This window comes from Scyliorhinus torazame, chromosome 16, assembly GCF_047496885.1.
Source record: "Scyliorhinus torazame isolate Kashiwa2021f chromosome 16, sScyTor2.1, whole genome shotgun sequence".
In the NCBI taxonomy this organism is placed as follows: domain Eukaryota; kingdom Metazoa; phylum Chordata; class Chondrichthyes; order Carcharhiniformes; family Scyliorhinidae; genus Scyliorhinus; species Scyliorhinus torazame.
In genome coordinates, this window is record NC_092722.1 from 117,059,227 (window position 1) to 117,076,217 (window position 16,991).

The window sequence follows — 16,991 nt, forward strand, 5'->3', positions numbered from 1 at the left end:
CTACCACCAGCTCCCCATCCGCAAGGAGGACCGCCAATATACTGCGTTCAAAGCAGATGGCCACCTCTATCACTTCCTTAGGGTTCCCTTCGGCGTCACTAATGGGGTCTCGGTCTTCCAACGTGAGATGGACCGAATGGTTGACCGGTACGGACTGCGGGCCACCTTCTCGTACCTAGATAACGTCACCATCTGTGGCCACGATCAGCAGGACCACAATGCTAACCTCCAAAAATTCCTCCAGACCGCCAAACTCCTTAACCTCACGTACAATAAGGAGAAATGCGTGTTCCGCACCTACCGCTTCGCCATCCTTGGCTATCTCATGGAAAATGGAGTTCTAGGGCCCGACCCCAACCGCATGCACCCCCTCATGGAACTCCCCCTCCCCCACTGCCCCAAGGCCCTGAAACGATGCCTGGGACTTTTCTCCTACTATGCCCAGTGGGTCCCTAATTATGCAGACAAGGCCCGCCCACTCATTCAGTCCACATTTTTCCTCTGATGGCTGAGGCCCGCCAGTCCTTCAACCGCATCAAGGCAGACATCGGCAAGGCCACGATGCACGCGGTCGATGAGTCTCTCCCCTTTCAGGTCGAGAGCGATGTTTCGGACGTAGCTCTGGCCGCCACCCTCAACCAGGCGGGCAGACCCGTGGCCTTCTTTTCCCGCAACCTCCATGCCTCCGAAATTCAGCATTCCTCTGTCGAAAAGGAGGCCCAAGCCATTGTGGAAGCTGTGCGACATTGGAGGCATTACCTGGCCGGCAGGAGATTCACTCTCCTCACTGACCAACGGTCGGTTGCCTTCATGTTCAATAACACACAGCGGGGCAAGATCAAAAACGACAAGATCTTGAGGTGGAGGATCGAGCTCTCCACCTATAATTACGAGATTTGCCATCACCCGGGGAAGCTCAACGAGCCCCCTGACACCATATCCTGCGGTACATGTGCCAGCGCACAAGTGGACCGACTTCCATTACATCAAGACCCGCAACCTGCCCTACTCCATTGAGGAGGTCAGGACTGTCACCAGAGACTGCCAGGTCTGCGCGGAGTGCAAGCCGCACTTCTACCGGCCAGATCGAGCGCACCTGGTGAAGGCCTCCCGCCCCTTTGAGCGCCTCAGCATGGATTTCAAAGGGCCCCTCCCCTCCACCGACCGCAACATGTACTTTCTGAACGTGGTCGATGAGTACTTCCGGTTCCCTTTCGCCATCCCATGCCCCAATATGACTTCTGTCACAGTTATTAAAACCCTCCACAGCATCTTCACTCTGTTCGGTTTCCCCACCTACGTCCACAGCGATCGGGGATCCTCTTTTATGAGTGATGAGCTGCGTCAGTTCCTGCTCAGCAAGGGCATCGCCTCGAGCAGGACGACCAGCTACAACCCCCGGGAAACAGACAGGTGCAGAGGGAGAACGGGATGGTCTGGAAGGCCGTCCTGCTGGCCCTGCGGTCTAAAAATCTCCCAGTCTCCCGCTGGCAGGAGGTCTTCCCCGACACGCTCCACTCCATCCGATCGCTCCTCTGCATCGTGACTAACGAGACCCCTCATGAACGTCTCTTTGCCTTCCCCAGGAAGTTCCCCTCCGGGGTCTTGCTCCCAAAATGGCTGACAGTTCCTGGACCCATCCTCCTTCGCAAGCATATGCGGACCCATAAGTCGGACCCTTTGGTCAAAAGGGTCCACCTACTACACGCATACCCGCAGTACGCCTACGTGGCACACCCCGACGAGCGCCAGGACACAGTCTCCCTCCAGGACCTGGCACCCGCTGGATCCCCACCCACAGCCCCCGACCTGACACCACCCCCCCGGTTAATTAATTCACCCCTGCGCTACTCACCCACCCCCCAGCGAACCTCACCGCAGCCCCCGCCCCAGGAGGATCCGTCCTCCCATTGGTTCCACTCAGGGGTGACGAAGACGAGGACAACACGCTCCCGGAGTCACAGGTGACCAAGTCGGCACCCACATCACCACCAGGACTGAGGCAATCGCAGAGGAGGGTCAAGGCCCCCGACAGACTGAACTTGTAATTCTTTTTTTCCCACCACCCCCGTCAGACTTTTTTTTTTAACAGGGGGTGAATGTGGTAGAATACTAGCAGTATTATATGTATTCCGGTAAGACACATATAATAGAGATACATGGGTAAATCCCTGCCTGCTGGCTCCGCCCAGTAGGCGGCCAATAAATGTGTGTGCTTGCCGGTGCTGCAGCCATTCTGGTGGCAGCTACAGGAGGCACAACATCTTTGCTCAATAAAGCCTCGATTATTTCACTACTCTCGTCTTTGTGGTAATTGATAGTACATCACCAAATGACTCAGTTGACTCTGGAGCTCACTCCAGCTGCCCCTCAGTTCCATGGAGTCCCCAGTGCCCTATGGGCACCATCAGGGTGGAGGAAGCACTGGAGGCCAACCTGGGACCTGCCATCAAGGAGTCAGCAGCGGTCTCCAGTTCTTCCGACTCACCCCCACCTGACACTGGCACATCTCAAGGGCAGCAGGCAGAACAGGGTCGCACAGCGATGTCTGTGGCTCCGGTAGGTAGGCCGGGGCCCTCCGGCTCCAGACCCTCCAGAGGATCTCAGCCAAGGGTGTCTAAGGCCACAGGGCGTTAAAAGCAGCAGGCTGCCTCCACCACTGATGTGCATCCTGGGGGGACACAGAGATATAGCACGAGACCACGTAAGATCAAGTAGATTGAAGAGCTGAGTGGGCGCTGGGGAACACCAGGAGTGGTGAAGGGGGTCACTATGTGCAGCTAGCGGAAATAGAAATGCCAATGTTTCCTATTAAAACATGTTACACCTGATACTTGTGAGTCCTCTGTCACGTTAATCTTCACAGCGGACCTGTTGCACCCCATCCCCTGTTGCCCTCTGCTCCCCCCACCCCCAACTCCCTGGGCACAATCCAATAGAGATGGGTGTGAGCACACTGTCAGCAAAAAGACAGGAATCAGACTTTGGCATAAACTGAGGAATACCAGAGTTAACCTCACAGCGAGTGATCATCACTCTCCTGCCTTGTATTTTGACCCCCTGACAGTGCTAACACACGGTGATCACCCTGCGGTGATGTTGAACTTATATTGGGAGGGTGGAACAGGGTTGTTTGGGGGTGTTTGGGGTGGGGGGGGGGGAGCTGGGAGGGTCAGGAATGGTGGGTGCAGGAAGGATGGTGTCTGATCGGAGTATATAGAATACTAAAAGGAATTGATAATGTAAAGGTAGACCAAATATTCTTCCTTGTGGGGCAATCTAGAATGAGCGGTCACAGATATAGGTTGAAAGGCGGTAGATTTAGAACTGAGAGACTGAATTTGTGGAACTCGCTACCCCATAGTAGGGTGGAGTCTGAGTCATTAAATGGTTTCAAGAACGAGATGGATATATTTATGATTTTAAAAATGTTAAAAAACAGGTAAAAGGGATATGGGGAACAGGTAGGGAAGTGGATTTGAGACGAGGAAAAGATCAGTCATGGTCTGATTGCAGGCAGCAATTGTGGAGCAGGTTCAAAGGGCTGAATTGCCTACTTCTGCTCCTAATTCCTATCTTCTTTAGTTGTTGACGGTAGAATTAACAGTCCAGTCGTGATTGAGTCTCGAGAACAAAAGCATCCATATTGATTTTATAATGAGATAATTGTCAAATTTATTAAGATTGTCATTTTATCGTTTTGCCTGTACATAAAGAAGTCAAAATTGTGCTTTAGACTTGGCAAAATTGTACAAACCTCAGCCCATTATTTTCTATCTATAAAAATGAACACCAAGAGCCTCCATTTATAAAGTGCCTTTAACTGAGTAAGATGTTCTCAGGCATTTCACAAGGGCGTTATCAGACAACATTTCACACTGAGGACACAAGGAGATATTAGGGCAGGTGACCAAAGGTTGGCTACGGAGATAGGTTTTACGAAATGCCTTAAAAGAGGAAAGTGAGGAAGATAGGTAGAGAAATTCTAATTCTGGAGCTTAGAGTCCCAGCATCTGCAAGACATGGCCCCAGTGTTGGAGCAATTAAAATTGAGTATGCTTGAGACCAGATTTGAAGAGCCATGATGTGGAGATGCCACCGTTGGACTGGGGTGAGCACAGTAAGAAGTCTTACACCACCAGGTTAAAGTCCTTCAGGTTTGTTTCAAATCACTCGCTTTCGGAGCACTGCTCCTTCCTCAGGTGAATGAAGAGGTAGGTGCGAGAAACATTTATATAGACAAAGTCAAAGATGCAAGACGATACTTTGAATGCAAGCATTTGCAGGTAATTAAGTTGTCATGATATGCAGACATGCAGATAATGGTATACAGACAGGCACAGACAGGCAGCTAATGAACACAGAGAACAGGACATGACCAATGAGCAGGCAGGACACTCGGGTGGTATCTCACTATAAAAGGCACGAGGCCCTCACACTCCTTCTCTTTCCACTGATGAACATCTACCGAGTGAGTCAGGGTGTATGTACAGTATCACACCTCCAGCACGTGCCTAAGAGCTAGTCTGGTTCAGTCAGGCAGAGTAACCACACTTAGGTTAGCTGACAGTCGAACTCATAGAGAACTGTGCAAACTATGCTACTGGTTCAATAAATCAGATTGAACTAACTTCAAGGTCTGGAGTATCTTTTGGTTAAAGCTGCATCCAATTGCAGCCTGTGCTATCCCAGAGTACATAACACAACATAAGTCTTTATAGAGCCAGAGAGAGGGGTAACCCAGGTTAAAGAGGTGTGAATTGTCTCAGGCCAGGACAGTTGGTAGGATTTCGCAAGCCCAGGCCAGATGGTGGGGGGGGGGGGGGGGGGGGGGGGGGGGGGGGTGTGAATGTAATGCGACATGAATCCAATGTCCCGGTTGAGGCCGTACTCATGTGTGCAGAACCTGGCTATAAGTTTCTGCTCTGCGATTCTGCGTTGTCGCACGTCCTGAAGGCCGCCTTGGAGAATGCTTACCGAGAGATCAGAGGCTGAATGCCCTCGACTGCTGAAGTGTTCCCCGACTGGAAGGGAACATTCCAGCCTGGCAATTGTTGCGCGATGTCCGTTCATCCATTGTCGCAGCATCTGCATGGTCTCGCCAATGTACCACGCTTCGGGACATCCTTTCCTGCAGCGTATGAGGTAGACAACGTTGGCCGAGCCGCACGAGTATGTACCGCGTGCCTGGTGGGTGGTGTTCTCACGTGTAATGGTGGTATCCATGTCGATGATCTGGCACATCTTGCAGAGATTGCCATGGCAGGGTTGTGTGGTGTCGTGGTCGCTGTTCTGAAGGCTGGGTAGTTTGCTGCAAACAATGGTTTGTTTGAGGTTGTGCGGTTGTTTGAAGGCAAGTAATGGGGGTGTAGGGATGACCTTGGCAAGATGTTCATCTTCATCGATGACGTGTTGAAGGCTGCGAAGAAGATGTCGTAGTTTCTCCGCTCCGGGGAAGTACTGGATGACGAAGGGTACTCTGTCGGTTGTGTCCCATGTTTGTCTTTTGAAGAGGGCGGTGCGGTTTTTGCTGTGACGCGTTGGAACTGTCGATCGATGCGTCTTTGTGATACCCGACCACGGCTAATTGCTATTGGGCTGATGCTTTCCAAATAAGATTGCTGACGTAAAGTTGCCCCTAACTTAGTCTGTCCGATTTCCAGTTCAATATATTTCATTGCACCGGAAGCCTGACTTCCAACCCTGAATTATTTCCTCAAACCAGAGATTACAATAGCTTTGAAAACACTAGTCCCACCCCATAAAAAATCATCGACATGCATTTACCACCCATGCTAAAGCTGAATTTAACTTGCAGTTTGGTCTACCTGCCACAATTTTCTGGAGCATGTCATTTATTACCGCATGGTTTCTTTGACACACACCATTACTAAATGGGCTTTCGCAGCCGTATTCATAACTGTGATATTCATGTTTTCACACATATCCCTAAACTCAGCATTCGCAAATTCTCCCCCATTGACCATCAGGAATTTTGCCGGTGGGCCCATTCCTGTCCCTATCCATTTTTCCACGATTTGATCCAGAATTACTCTCTTTTCTTTACTTCATACAGTCATTGATTGACTAAATCTGGTTGCTAAATCTCAAAATGCAAAATAAATATATTATTTGCTTTATCCCAGATCTTAAGGTCCATGGCCACAATGTCATTAAAATCCCTGGTCAAAGGTAGGGTTACTATCGGTCGTGCTGGTGTCCTTCTGCACTTCCTACAAACTTCACAGCGGTCACTAACCTGTTCTATCAGTTTAGTATAGTCGTCATCCCTGACCCCTGCATCCTTTAATAAATTTTTCAGCCTCCGAGGAGGCTATGCAGTTTTAATACCACAAGCTTTTTATCAGCTAAAGTCCCATTTTCAACTGCCATTAACACATCCTTAACCACTCTACTTGAAATATTATTTGTCAGTAATGGAATACAATAGTGTCCCAACTGTGTAAATTCTAAGTCCACCGTCTTTCCACAAACTGTTGCCTTATCCTGTTCCATATCCAGTTTCATGTGTGCTTTCTTCATCGACGGTCTGCTCAGAAACAAAGGTATCTCACTTGATACAACATCTGTGGTAATGAAATGATTCACTCTGGCAATATTGCAAGCGATCACCACTCTTTTCAGCGACTTCAGAGTATTATCATCCCCAAACCTGAAACTTGTGAAACTTTCAAATTCCTTAACCTTGTTACGATTTTCAGCATTCAAGGAGTCCAGGTAACATTTTAACCAGTCAATTCCACACACCGTAGATGTGCAGCCACTGTCCAATACAGCACAATTGAAGAATTTTGCAACCAACACCCTCATTACCGGCGTAAAACTGCTTGTTAATAGGACAATGCCTTCTTTCTGGTCACTATCTTTTTCCTCTTCTGACTCTTCCGTGTCATGTGTCACTTGAAACACTCTATTATAACGTGTTGGGCAGTTGAAAGCATAATGGTATTGAGAGTCACATCGAAAACATTGATTTATCATACCCCGGGCATTTCTGGGGTTCATCTTCCAATTGTAGGTTCTAACTGGGTTTCTGTCTACATGCTTTCCGGGTCCTGATCACCTTCTATAGTCTTGGCACCTGTTTGTAGCCATGCGATTTCACCATCCTGTCAGTAGTGTGTCTTCCATATTCTGCTTTATAGCAGACTGAGCTATGTGGATCATCAGAGTCATCAAAATCGAATGTTTCCCCAGAAACGTTTTTAAAGCTTCTGTCATCTGATCGAATAAGGTATCCTTATCCGCGAGAAGGTTGGGGATGAAGGGGGGGTGTCCATAAAGCGAGGGGGATCGGGGCTGCCAGTCAAAGGAAGAACACCTCGAGGCTCAAAAACCGGGTTCAGAGCGGGGTGGATCTCGGCGCAGCAGCTGCCGAGGAACACGCCGCCAACTGCGCCCAAAACAGGACTTATTTTCAATTCTGCTGAATCGCACCCCATGTGTATATTTAAGGCTGAGATAGATAGATTTCTGATCAGTAAGGCAATCAAGAATTTGGGGAAAGGGCAGGAGAGTGGAACGTTGGATCAGCCATGATCCTAGTGAATGACGGAGCAGACTCGAGGGACTGAATAGCCTACTCCTGTTTCCTATTTCTTATGGTCTTATAATTTCTTTTTTCAAAATTTATAAACTGTTATGTACATTGTTGGTTGTGTTTATTTACTGTATTATACAGAAAGGTTTGTGTTAATTTACCCTATTTACATTCTGCCGCCCTCTGGCTTGGCGTATGGTCCCTCCCCATCCCCCAGCCCACCCCTCCCTGCCGTCCGTCACCCCCCCCCCCCCCCTCCCCCCCCACACCCCCACACCGTCTTCCCCTGGTCGGCTTTTCAGGGTGGTGTGTTTCCCCTCCCCTTTCTCTCCCCTTGCTCCCCCCCACTTTCTTTTCTTCTCCCTTTGGCTGTGTTTCTCCTGTGGTTTGGGGGGGGGGTTGCCCCCTCCCTCCGGATGTGTTTCCCCTGTGGTTTGGGGGAGGGGAGTGCCCCCTCCCTCTGGCTGTGTTTCCCCTGTGGTTTGGGGGGGGGTGCCCCCACCCTCCCACATTGTTCCCTTTTGTGTCTTTCCAGCCTTTTCTCCTCTCCCCCCCTCCCCCCTGGGTTGCGCGTTCCTATGGTTCCCCCCCATTCTTTATTTTTCTTTCTCTCTCCCTTTTCTTTCTATCTTTCCCGTTTCCCCACCTTATTCGTTGTTGCTGGCCTCGAACAGGTTGACGAACTGCCCCCATGCGTTTAGGAAGCCTTCCTCCGACCCTCGGATGGCGTACTTAATCTTTTCCAGGTGGATAAATTCCGACAGGTCAGCACGCCAGTCTGCAGCTTTGGGTGGTGCTGCCGATCGCCAGCCGAGCAGGATTCTCCGGAGTGCAATTAGGGAAGCGAAAGCAAGGGCGTTAGCCCTCTTCCCCATGTCTAGTTCTGGATCCGCTGATACCCCGAAGATTGCTACAATTGGACATGGCTTCACCCTCAGCCCCACAACCCTGGACCTGCCTCGGAGAAGGCTGTCCAGAACCCCGCACGTTTGAGACAAGCTCAGACCATATGGGTGTGATTGGCCGGGCCCCTCTGGCACCGCTCACATTTGTCCTCCATCTCCGGGAAGAACCTGCTCTTTCGGGTTCTGGTCAGGTGTGCTCTGTGCACCACTTTGAGCTGCATGAGGCTAAGCCTTGCGCATCAGGTGGTGGATTTGGCCCTGCTCAGTGCTTCGCTCCAGAGCCCCCATCCCACTTCTGTCCCCAGTTCGTCCTCCCATTTCCGTCTGGTCTCGTCCAGTGGTGTTCGGGCTCTGTCCAGAAGCTGTCCATACATTTTCCCACATAGTCCCTCTTTTTTACTGTCTGTGCTTATCAGGTCCTCTAATAATGTAGTTTCTGGGGCCCCGCGGTACCCTACTGTCTCTTTGCTGAGGAAGTGCTTTATTTGCAGGTGCCTCATTTTCTGTCCTATCGGCAGTTCCCACTCCTCCGCCAGTTCGTCCAGTGTTATAGTCTGTGCCCCACTTAGAATTCCTAACTGTCTGTGTGCCCCCACACAGTCTCCATTTCCTAAAGGTAGTGTCTAGCATGGCTGAGGGGAATTTGTGATTACCGCAGATGGGAGCCATGGGGGACATCCTAGTCAGCCCGAAGTGCTGTCTTAATTGGGCACATGTTTTCAGAGTGGCCGCTACCATTGGGATTGGCGTGTATTTTGCCAAGGGGGCTGGGAGTGCTGCTGTAGCCAAGGCCCAGAATGTCATTCCTTTGCAGGAGGCCTACTTCATCTGTACCCACTCTGAGTTGGGTTCATTTACCTATCCCCTCACTCTTTCCGCCGTTGTTGCCCAGTGGTAGTACTGCAGGTTTGGTAATGCCAAGCCACCTTTGATTTTCCTCCTTTGCAGGGTCGGTTTGGGAATTCTCGGGTTCTTACACCCCCCCCCCCCCCCCCACACACACACACACACACACACACACACTAACACCATGAATAAACTGTCCACATTTTGGAAGAAGGCCTTGGGGATGAAGATCAGTATGAATCTAAACAGGAAGATGAACCTCGTCAGCACGTTCATTTTGATCGTCTGCACTTTCCCCGCCAGGGAGAGTGGGAGTGCGCCCCTCCTCTGTAGGCCTTTTTTGACTTCCTCCACCAGGCTGGTCAGGTTCCACTTGTTGATCTGTGTCCAGTCTCTGGCTATTTGGATCCCTCGGTATCGGAATCTGTTCTCAGCTGTTTTAAACAGGAGCCCCTCCAGCTCTGCCCCTCTCCCATTTGGGTTCACTGGGAATGCCTCACTTTTGCCCAGGTTATGTTTGTAGCTCGAGTAGCTTCTGTACTCTTTCAGGATCTGCATGATTCCCTTCAGTCCTTCCTGCGGCTTCGAGACACACAGGAGCAGGTTATCCACATAGAATGAGACTCTGTGCTCTCTGTCTCCTTTATGGATGCCCTTCCAGCTTTTCGCATCCCGCCGAGCTATTGCCACGGGTTTGATTGCTGACGCGAACAAGACCATAAGACATAGGAGCAGAATTAGACCACTCGCATATCGAGTCTGCTCCGTCATTCAATCGGCTGATATTTTCTCATCCCCATTCTCCTGCCTTCTCCACATAACTCCTAATCCCCTTATTAGTCAAGGACCTATCTAACTCTGTCTTAAAGACACTCAATGATTTGGCCCCCGCAGCCTTCTGCGGTAAAGAGTTCCACAGATTCACCACCCTCTGACTGAAGACATTCCTCCTCATTTCAGTTTTCAAGGATCGTCCCTTTAGTCTGAGATGGTGTCCTCTGGTTCTAGTGCAGGGACAATGGGCATCTTTGCCATGTGCCTCTTTGTAGCTGGAAATTCAGAGCTGGTGGTGTTGGTTCGAACGCTCGCCTCGCGTTGTACAGGAGTCTCATCCATGCGGTGAATCCCGCTCCTGCCCAAACTGTTCCAGTACCTCGAGGAGGTACTTCCATTCGACTCTGTCGAAGCCTTTTCTGCATCCAGGGTGCTGATCACTTCTGGTGTTCTCTACCCGGGGGATGTCATTATTACATTCAGCAGCCGCCTGATGTTCGCAGTGAGTTGCCTACACTTGACAAAGCCCGTTTGATCCTCTGCGACCACCTCTGGTATGCAGCTGAAAAGCCTTTTGGCCAAGGCCTTTGCGAGTATTTTCGCATCTACATTCAGCAGTGTGATGTGTTGGGTGCTCTGGATCCGTGGAACACATACACGTACAACACTATTTTATTAAGTTAGAAACTGTTGAACATACTTTCACTGTGGGTTAACTCGATGTTAGATTAAACTAAAGACCTATGCCTGTCCTAACCAGTCTATGCACTCAGCACATGGTGAAGAACTGTGCTGTAAGCTGTAAGCTCTGTCCTACTGAGAGGCTGCATCCGGAATGAGCGGGAACTCTGATGCCCTCTGTCTATATAGTGAGTGTGCTCTAACTGGTGATTGGCTGCGGTATTGTGTGTGTTGATTGGTCTTGCTGTGTGTCCATCAGTGTGTGTGTCTGCACCATGATATACTGGTGTATATTATAGCACAGTGAAATGGGTCTTTATCCTTTTTGTGTATCAGTGAGATTGTGGCCTGCGGGAGTGTAGGAGTAAAGTGCCCCTTTACAGCAAGTCCAAGAACATGGCTCTTAGGTTTGGGGCCAGGGCTAGCGTGAATTTTTTATAGAAGATGGTCTTCTAATTTCTGATAGTTTTCTACTCTTCACTTTTGTTTATTTTGTACCTATTATCTACCTTTTCCACCCAAGCCCTCCCCACTCCCTAAACCACCCACATAATCTAGTTTAAAGTTCTTGTGACTGTTTTATTCATCCTTTCCTACTTGTCCCAGTCTTGGTGCCAGTGGTCCATAAAATAGAACCCCTCTTTCCTATGCCACCCGTTCATTTCGCCAATCTGCTTGTACCTATGACAATTTGCACGTTGGTCAGGCAATAATCCTGCGATTGAAACCCTTGAAATCCTGTTTTTTTAAAAAATGTAGTTCCTATCTCATCGTTCTCTCCAAGCTGCCTTGTTTTCTGTGTTGTTGGTCCCAACATGAACCGCAAGATATTATGTTGGCACTTGACCCTGCTGATAAAGGATTTTGTCTACCACTATAATTCTTGAACCCACCACGCCCTCCCCCCCACCAACAACTACCACGCGATTCTACATTATAGGAAGTAAGAATGCATTTTTCAATGTTTGGGGTCAATTTTTATTATTGTAACTTTATAGCATGCACAATGGTTCATGAATCTTTGTTTAAACCTTTTCTTGCATTCTCTTTTTCCTAGTACTGGACAGCTGGTCTTAGAAAAATCTTTAGACAGGGAAAGCACTGATCGATACATACTTATTGTCACAGCATCTGATGGCAAGCCAGATTCGGTAAGCCAATTACATCCTTTGATTTGCTCTTGTTTTGTACTGTTTGTAGCTGTTCTATTCTATTCCTTTCTTTTAGAATTATAAAACTTTATTCTTGTAATTTTGACATCGCTGTTAGAAAGGTTTATGTATTCACTACTTGTAATTATTGATTTCATTTGAACATTGTTGCGGTGCACTGTTTTTCCAAGTTAATAGAGTACAAGAAATTCATGAATGGGAAATGTTTGTTCATTGTATTCTGTTCTATTTTCTATTCTGTCATCGATTTTTCCACACCACCTGTTGATTCCTACTTTAGAAAAGGTGACTGGGCAAATTCAGCTAGATCAGGTTCTTGCCCTGTGTGTGCCTTATTCTGACACCTAAACAAAATTTATCAATAATATTCCTATAATGTTGAATCCATCTTCAGAACAGATATTGATACAGCTTCTGTTTAAACTTGTCAATTGAATGTCAGTAGAACAGGTTTTGACCTGTATTTGTTTAATAAGAGCACACAAATATTGAATGGAAGAAAAAGTTGTTCACTTTGACATTTAATAAGTTATCTTGTTGGAAAAATATACTTTATTCGGAAAATATATGAAAGAACATGAAAGACTGCTTCGGTTGCGTCCCCGGGAACAGCCCATAGATCACAAAGCACTGTGTCACGCAGCTACTCGGGATGAACCTTACAAAAAACACCTCTCTCCAGACCTCCTTTGCAATGACACATTCCACAAGGGGGCAAACAACAGTCTCATCACCACCATAGGCACCTTTGAGCATTGCTCAAATGTGCAGACTGGGTGAGACACCGGACATGTCGGACGGATCTGATGGGGAGCGACTTTCTCACCACCAGCCAAGCTAGGTCTCGGTGTTTGTTTGAAAGTTCTGGTGATGAGGCATTCTGCCAAATATCTTTGACAGTCTGCTCAGGGTACTGTCCGGCTGGATCCTCTTTTTCCCACAGGGCATCTCTGATGTTATGTGCAGACCACTACCTGATGGACTTGTGGTCAAAGGTGTTCCTCTGCATAATCTTTCCACAAGGGACAGGTGGTATGCCATGATCCAACTACTTGGAGCATTCTGTGTCAACATGGCCCGACCTATCCTTCACGTCACTGGGGACAGGTAGAACGTCAACAAAGAGGGACACTTGGTGTTTGCGTACTGAGGATCTCTGCACAGCTTGATGCAGCTGCACACAAATATGGCCATCAGGATTAGGATGATATTGGGTACTTTTTTTTAATAAATGTTTTTTATTGTGTTTTCGAACAAAGTATATTTACCGTTACATACTCAGAATGATATGTATATAAATAGAGAGAGAGAGAGAGAAGAACACACACAAGAAAACAAAAACGAAGTAAAATAAAATAACTGGTCGAGTATTATGCACTAGCTCAACAACAGCAACTCTGTACAATTGGCAATATTATTTTTAACATATAAGTAGGCATCTGTTTGAGGATGGGGGGGTGGGGGGTGGAACTGGGGAGGTACATATACATTTGGGTGCCAGAGAAACAATTACAGAGGGCAATACGCAAATGGATCTAGTGTTGGTGTTGTCACTTGCATCTCCTGGACGGATTTCGCTGCCGTTGTCGTCTCGCATTCACCTCCGCTTCAGCCGTTCATCCCGTCGTTCGTCCCTATTTTCCTTGCTCACTATTCCTGTAGATGCCAAGTTTGTTATCGTTTCCCATGCCCTCCTTCCAGCTATCACTCCCTTGCCTCCCCCCCATCTCTCTGGTTCCCCTCTATTGTTCCCTGTCTCCTCCCTCTTCCCCCCCCTCTCCTCCCCCCCTTCTGCCCCCTTCCCCCCCCCCCCCCCCCCCCCACTTCTCCTGTGGTTCCTTGGGCACTTTTTTTGCAGGTTTGTACATCGTGCCTCTGAGAATGCAACTCATTTTCGATTTCCAAATAAAGCGGAAAATGGCTTGGGTGATCACCACAGTGCAGGAGTGAGGAACTGACCAGGCCACATGCAGCAACACCAAGAGTGCCTCACACCTGAAGGCCAAGTTCTTAACCACAAAGTATATTTAATAGGATTTTCTTTTTTTTTAAATATACTTTATTTGTAAAATACCTTGGGTGGCACAGTGGAGCAGTGGTTAGCACTTCTGCCTCACGGTGCCGAGGACCCAGGTTTGCTCCCGGCCCGGGGACACTGTCCGTGTGGAGTTTGCACGTGTCTGAGTGGTTCCCCCCCCCCCCAACCCCCGCAACACAAAAATGTGTAGGGCAGGTGGATTGGCCATGCTAAATTGCCCCTTAATTGGAAATTTAAAAAAAATGATAGTTATTCGTACAATACCTGAAATAAACTTTACAAGTATTTCAAAAAGCCATCACGCAAAGTGCAATAATATTCAGGTTTTCTACATATATCATATTGCACTCTGAGGTCATAGTCATAGAGTTTTGCTGCACAGAAAGAGGCCCTTCGGTCATAGTGCCTGCACCTGCCATCAAACACCAATCTATTCTAATCACATTTTCCAGCTCTTGGTTCATAGCCTTGTAGGCTACATGGTGTTTCAAATGCTGTGCTAAATGTTTCATAAATGTTGAGTATTCCCACTTCCAACAACATCCCGCCACCTTCTCCAACATCTGGCTGCCAAGCCTTCCACCAGTACCGCGAGGGCAGCTGCTGCTGTGATATCATTCACACTGTGATAACTGTAAGGAATTGGAGAGGATGAGAGACCAACAATCAGCTATGGCTTCCACCTCAGTATCCTCGGGTCCCGCAGGCCCCCTCACCCTCACATCGCCTGCTGTCCTTCAGGGTGCTATCCAACACGCTCTCACATGTACCCCTGGCCGCAGCAGGGGCCCTGTGCACCAGACCCCAAACGCTGTACCCCCGCTGGTAACATTACCTGGTCCGGGCGCTGGTTCCCTCCCCGGTCCACACACACCCTCTGATCACAGGGATGTCCCCAGTGCTGTGAATCAACTCTTGGGTGTTTGAGTATTGGTTGCTGCCTCTGTGCTGTTCATGCCTCCGGAGTTCAGGCAGAGTGTCCAGGCCTCACAACCTGCTGGGCAGTAACACTCACCTGCGACTTGGCATGTCTACCCACGGGAATCCATTTGGGAACGGTGAAGTGCTCACATAACCAGAGTTGCCAATTCCCCTTCAGCAAAACCCTTCAGCTGTGTGACCAGTGGTCATCACGGTCAGCGGGGGGTTAACTTGACCATCACCATATTACCACAGACGGGGCTCTATCCTGGAGGCGTTCAGTAGGCTGGACAGGTAGCAGCTGGAGCTGCCCCTATTATGGGTATAGATGACCCAGGGAGTGCCATTCCGGACCCGCGGACGCTGGACTACTCATCCTCCCAGCCTAGGGGTGACACCCCAACAATAGCCGTGGAGGCCTCTGGCCATGTGGCTCAAGGCTGTTGCTAATAGGGAATTGGCCATTATAGTTAGGCGAGCACTTAACAGCTCCCAAGTGAATTACCTGGTACCGGTAACATTACGGGCGGGTGTCTGGGTATAGGATGTGGGGTCCAGTGACCAGGGCGCCGGGGGTGCGTGAGCAGGGCGAGTCGGATGGCAGGGGATATGGGGCGGGGAGGGGATGTTTGAGGGAGGGGATGAGCAATGGAGGAATGGAGGTTCCTGGAGTGGAAGACACCATTGGTTGCCAGTCTCACACCTTCTGCAATTCCTTACAGATATTACACGGGATGGAAGATACCTTGGACCCTGCAGAGGCTGCCCTCATGGTGTTCCTGGCAGGCCAGACCCCAGCCGGCAGAATGCTGAGAGAGGCTCAAGGCAACAACCCATGTGCAGGGGGTGGAGGGCTGCGAGGGTGGGGGGTGTATGGGGAGATGGGTAGTATGGGGGGATGGGGTTGGGATGTACGGCGGCACTACTGGATATGGGTGGGCCAGGGCACGGTACAATGCTCGGCGTGGCGGTGACAGGGGGCCGGTGCCAAGCCACCAGTTTGACCCGGTGGAGGCCGTTGATCATCTTAAAGCATTGGGTGCCAGTCCTCTTGGTGATGATCCCCGAGCTGACGGTCGCTGCCACTCCCTCCCATGTACACTGGCTGCCCTGTGGCTGACACTCTGCACACCTCGAGGGAATAGGGCATCCTGTCTGATCTCTACCGCATTCAACAATTTGGTCAGGTTGGCACCTCAGAATCATGGGGCTGGTCTCCTCGATGGCATGGCTGCGAGCTGTGTGGTGTTTGCTTTGCAGGATTGGTTTAAGTGCTGCTCTCCCTTGTTAATGGGGAACTAGCGAGCATGGTCCCGGTGAATCATTTGGCAGAACAAAGATTTGCGGCATGAAGCTCGTGGGGCCTCGCTAAGTACACCAATTAACGTTTGATACCAGTGACTGCCTCGCCGGGTCAAGCGTCGGGAAGCTTGTGGAAGTTCCTGCTCGCAAGCACACTTATGGTGGGATTTAATGGAAAAGTTTCTAAGTGCTAAGAAGGCCATAAAATAAAAGACAGAATTGAAGAGGTTCAGGGAGTGAACTCAAAATCTTACGGTCAAGATGATTGAAGGGCTGGCTGTCACTTGTGGAGCAACAATGATGTGTCGGAGTTGGAGGATTTCGATTTTGAAGGCCTTTACTGAAGGGTTCATGTTGCTCACCCTTGTACTAGTAAATCACCACAGCAACTGTATGATGCCCTATTAATATTTCAGTGTAATCATTTCAAATATATGTTACAGCTTAATTGTCTTCTATGTCACTTCGTGAGCATGCAACCGAACCATTCAGAAGATCCATAATATTGAACAAAAGCTTTGGAGCGATGAGCAATACAAGGATAACCAGTTACTTAGTTTAGAGGCTTGTTATAGAAATCCCCTGAATAACATTACCTTGGCATTTTGCCACAAGTGTGACATTATCTTTCATATTTATAGCCAGGATTTCTGGGTGTTGTAGTGAGCAATCAATCACCCGATCAGCTATTTACTGCCCGGTTTCAGCCAACTCATCTCCATGCACTGTGCCAACCAGGGTAACCTATTTGTCTCAATGTGTGCAGCTGCACATCACGAGCATCATCCATT

General features: G+C 49.1%; 1 protein-coding gene across 1 annotated transcript in view; it reads left to right on the forward strand.

Moving 5' to 3' along the window:
• Positions 1 to 16,991, forward strand: part of pcdh15b (protocadherin-related 15b) — a 2,356,722-nt gene that overhangs the window by 1,750,524 nt on the left and 589,207 nt on the right. Inside the window, exon 24 of the mRNA XM_072478931.1 lies at positions 11,825 to 11,918. Within this exon, the coding sequence (XP_072335032.1) occupies positions 11,825 to 11,918 (94 nt within the window). The remainder of the gene's footprint in view (positions 1 to 11,824; positions 11,919 to 16,991) is intronic.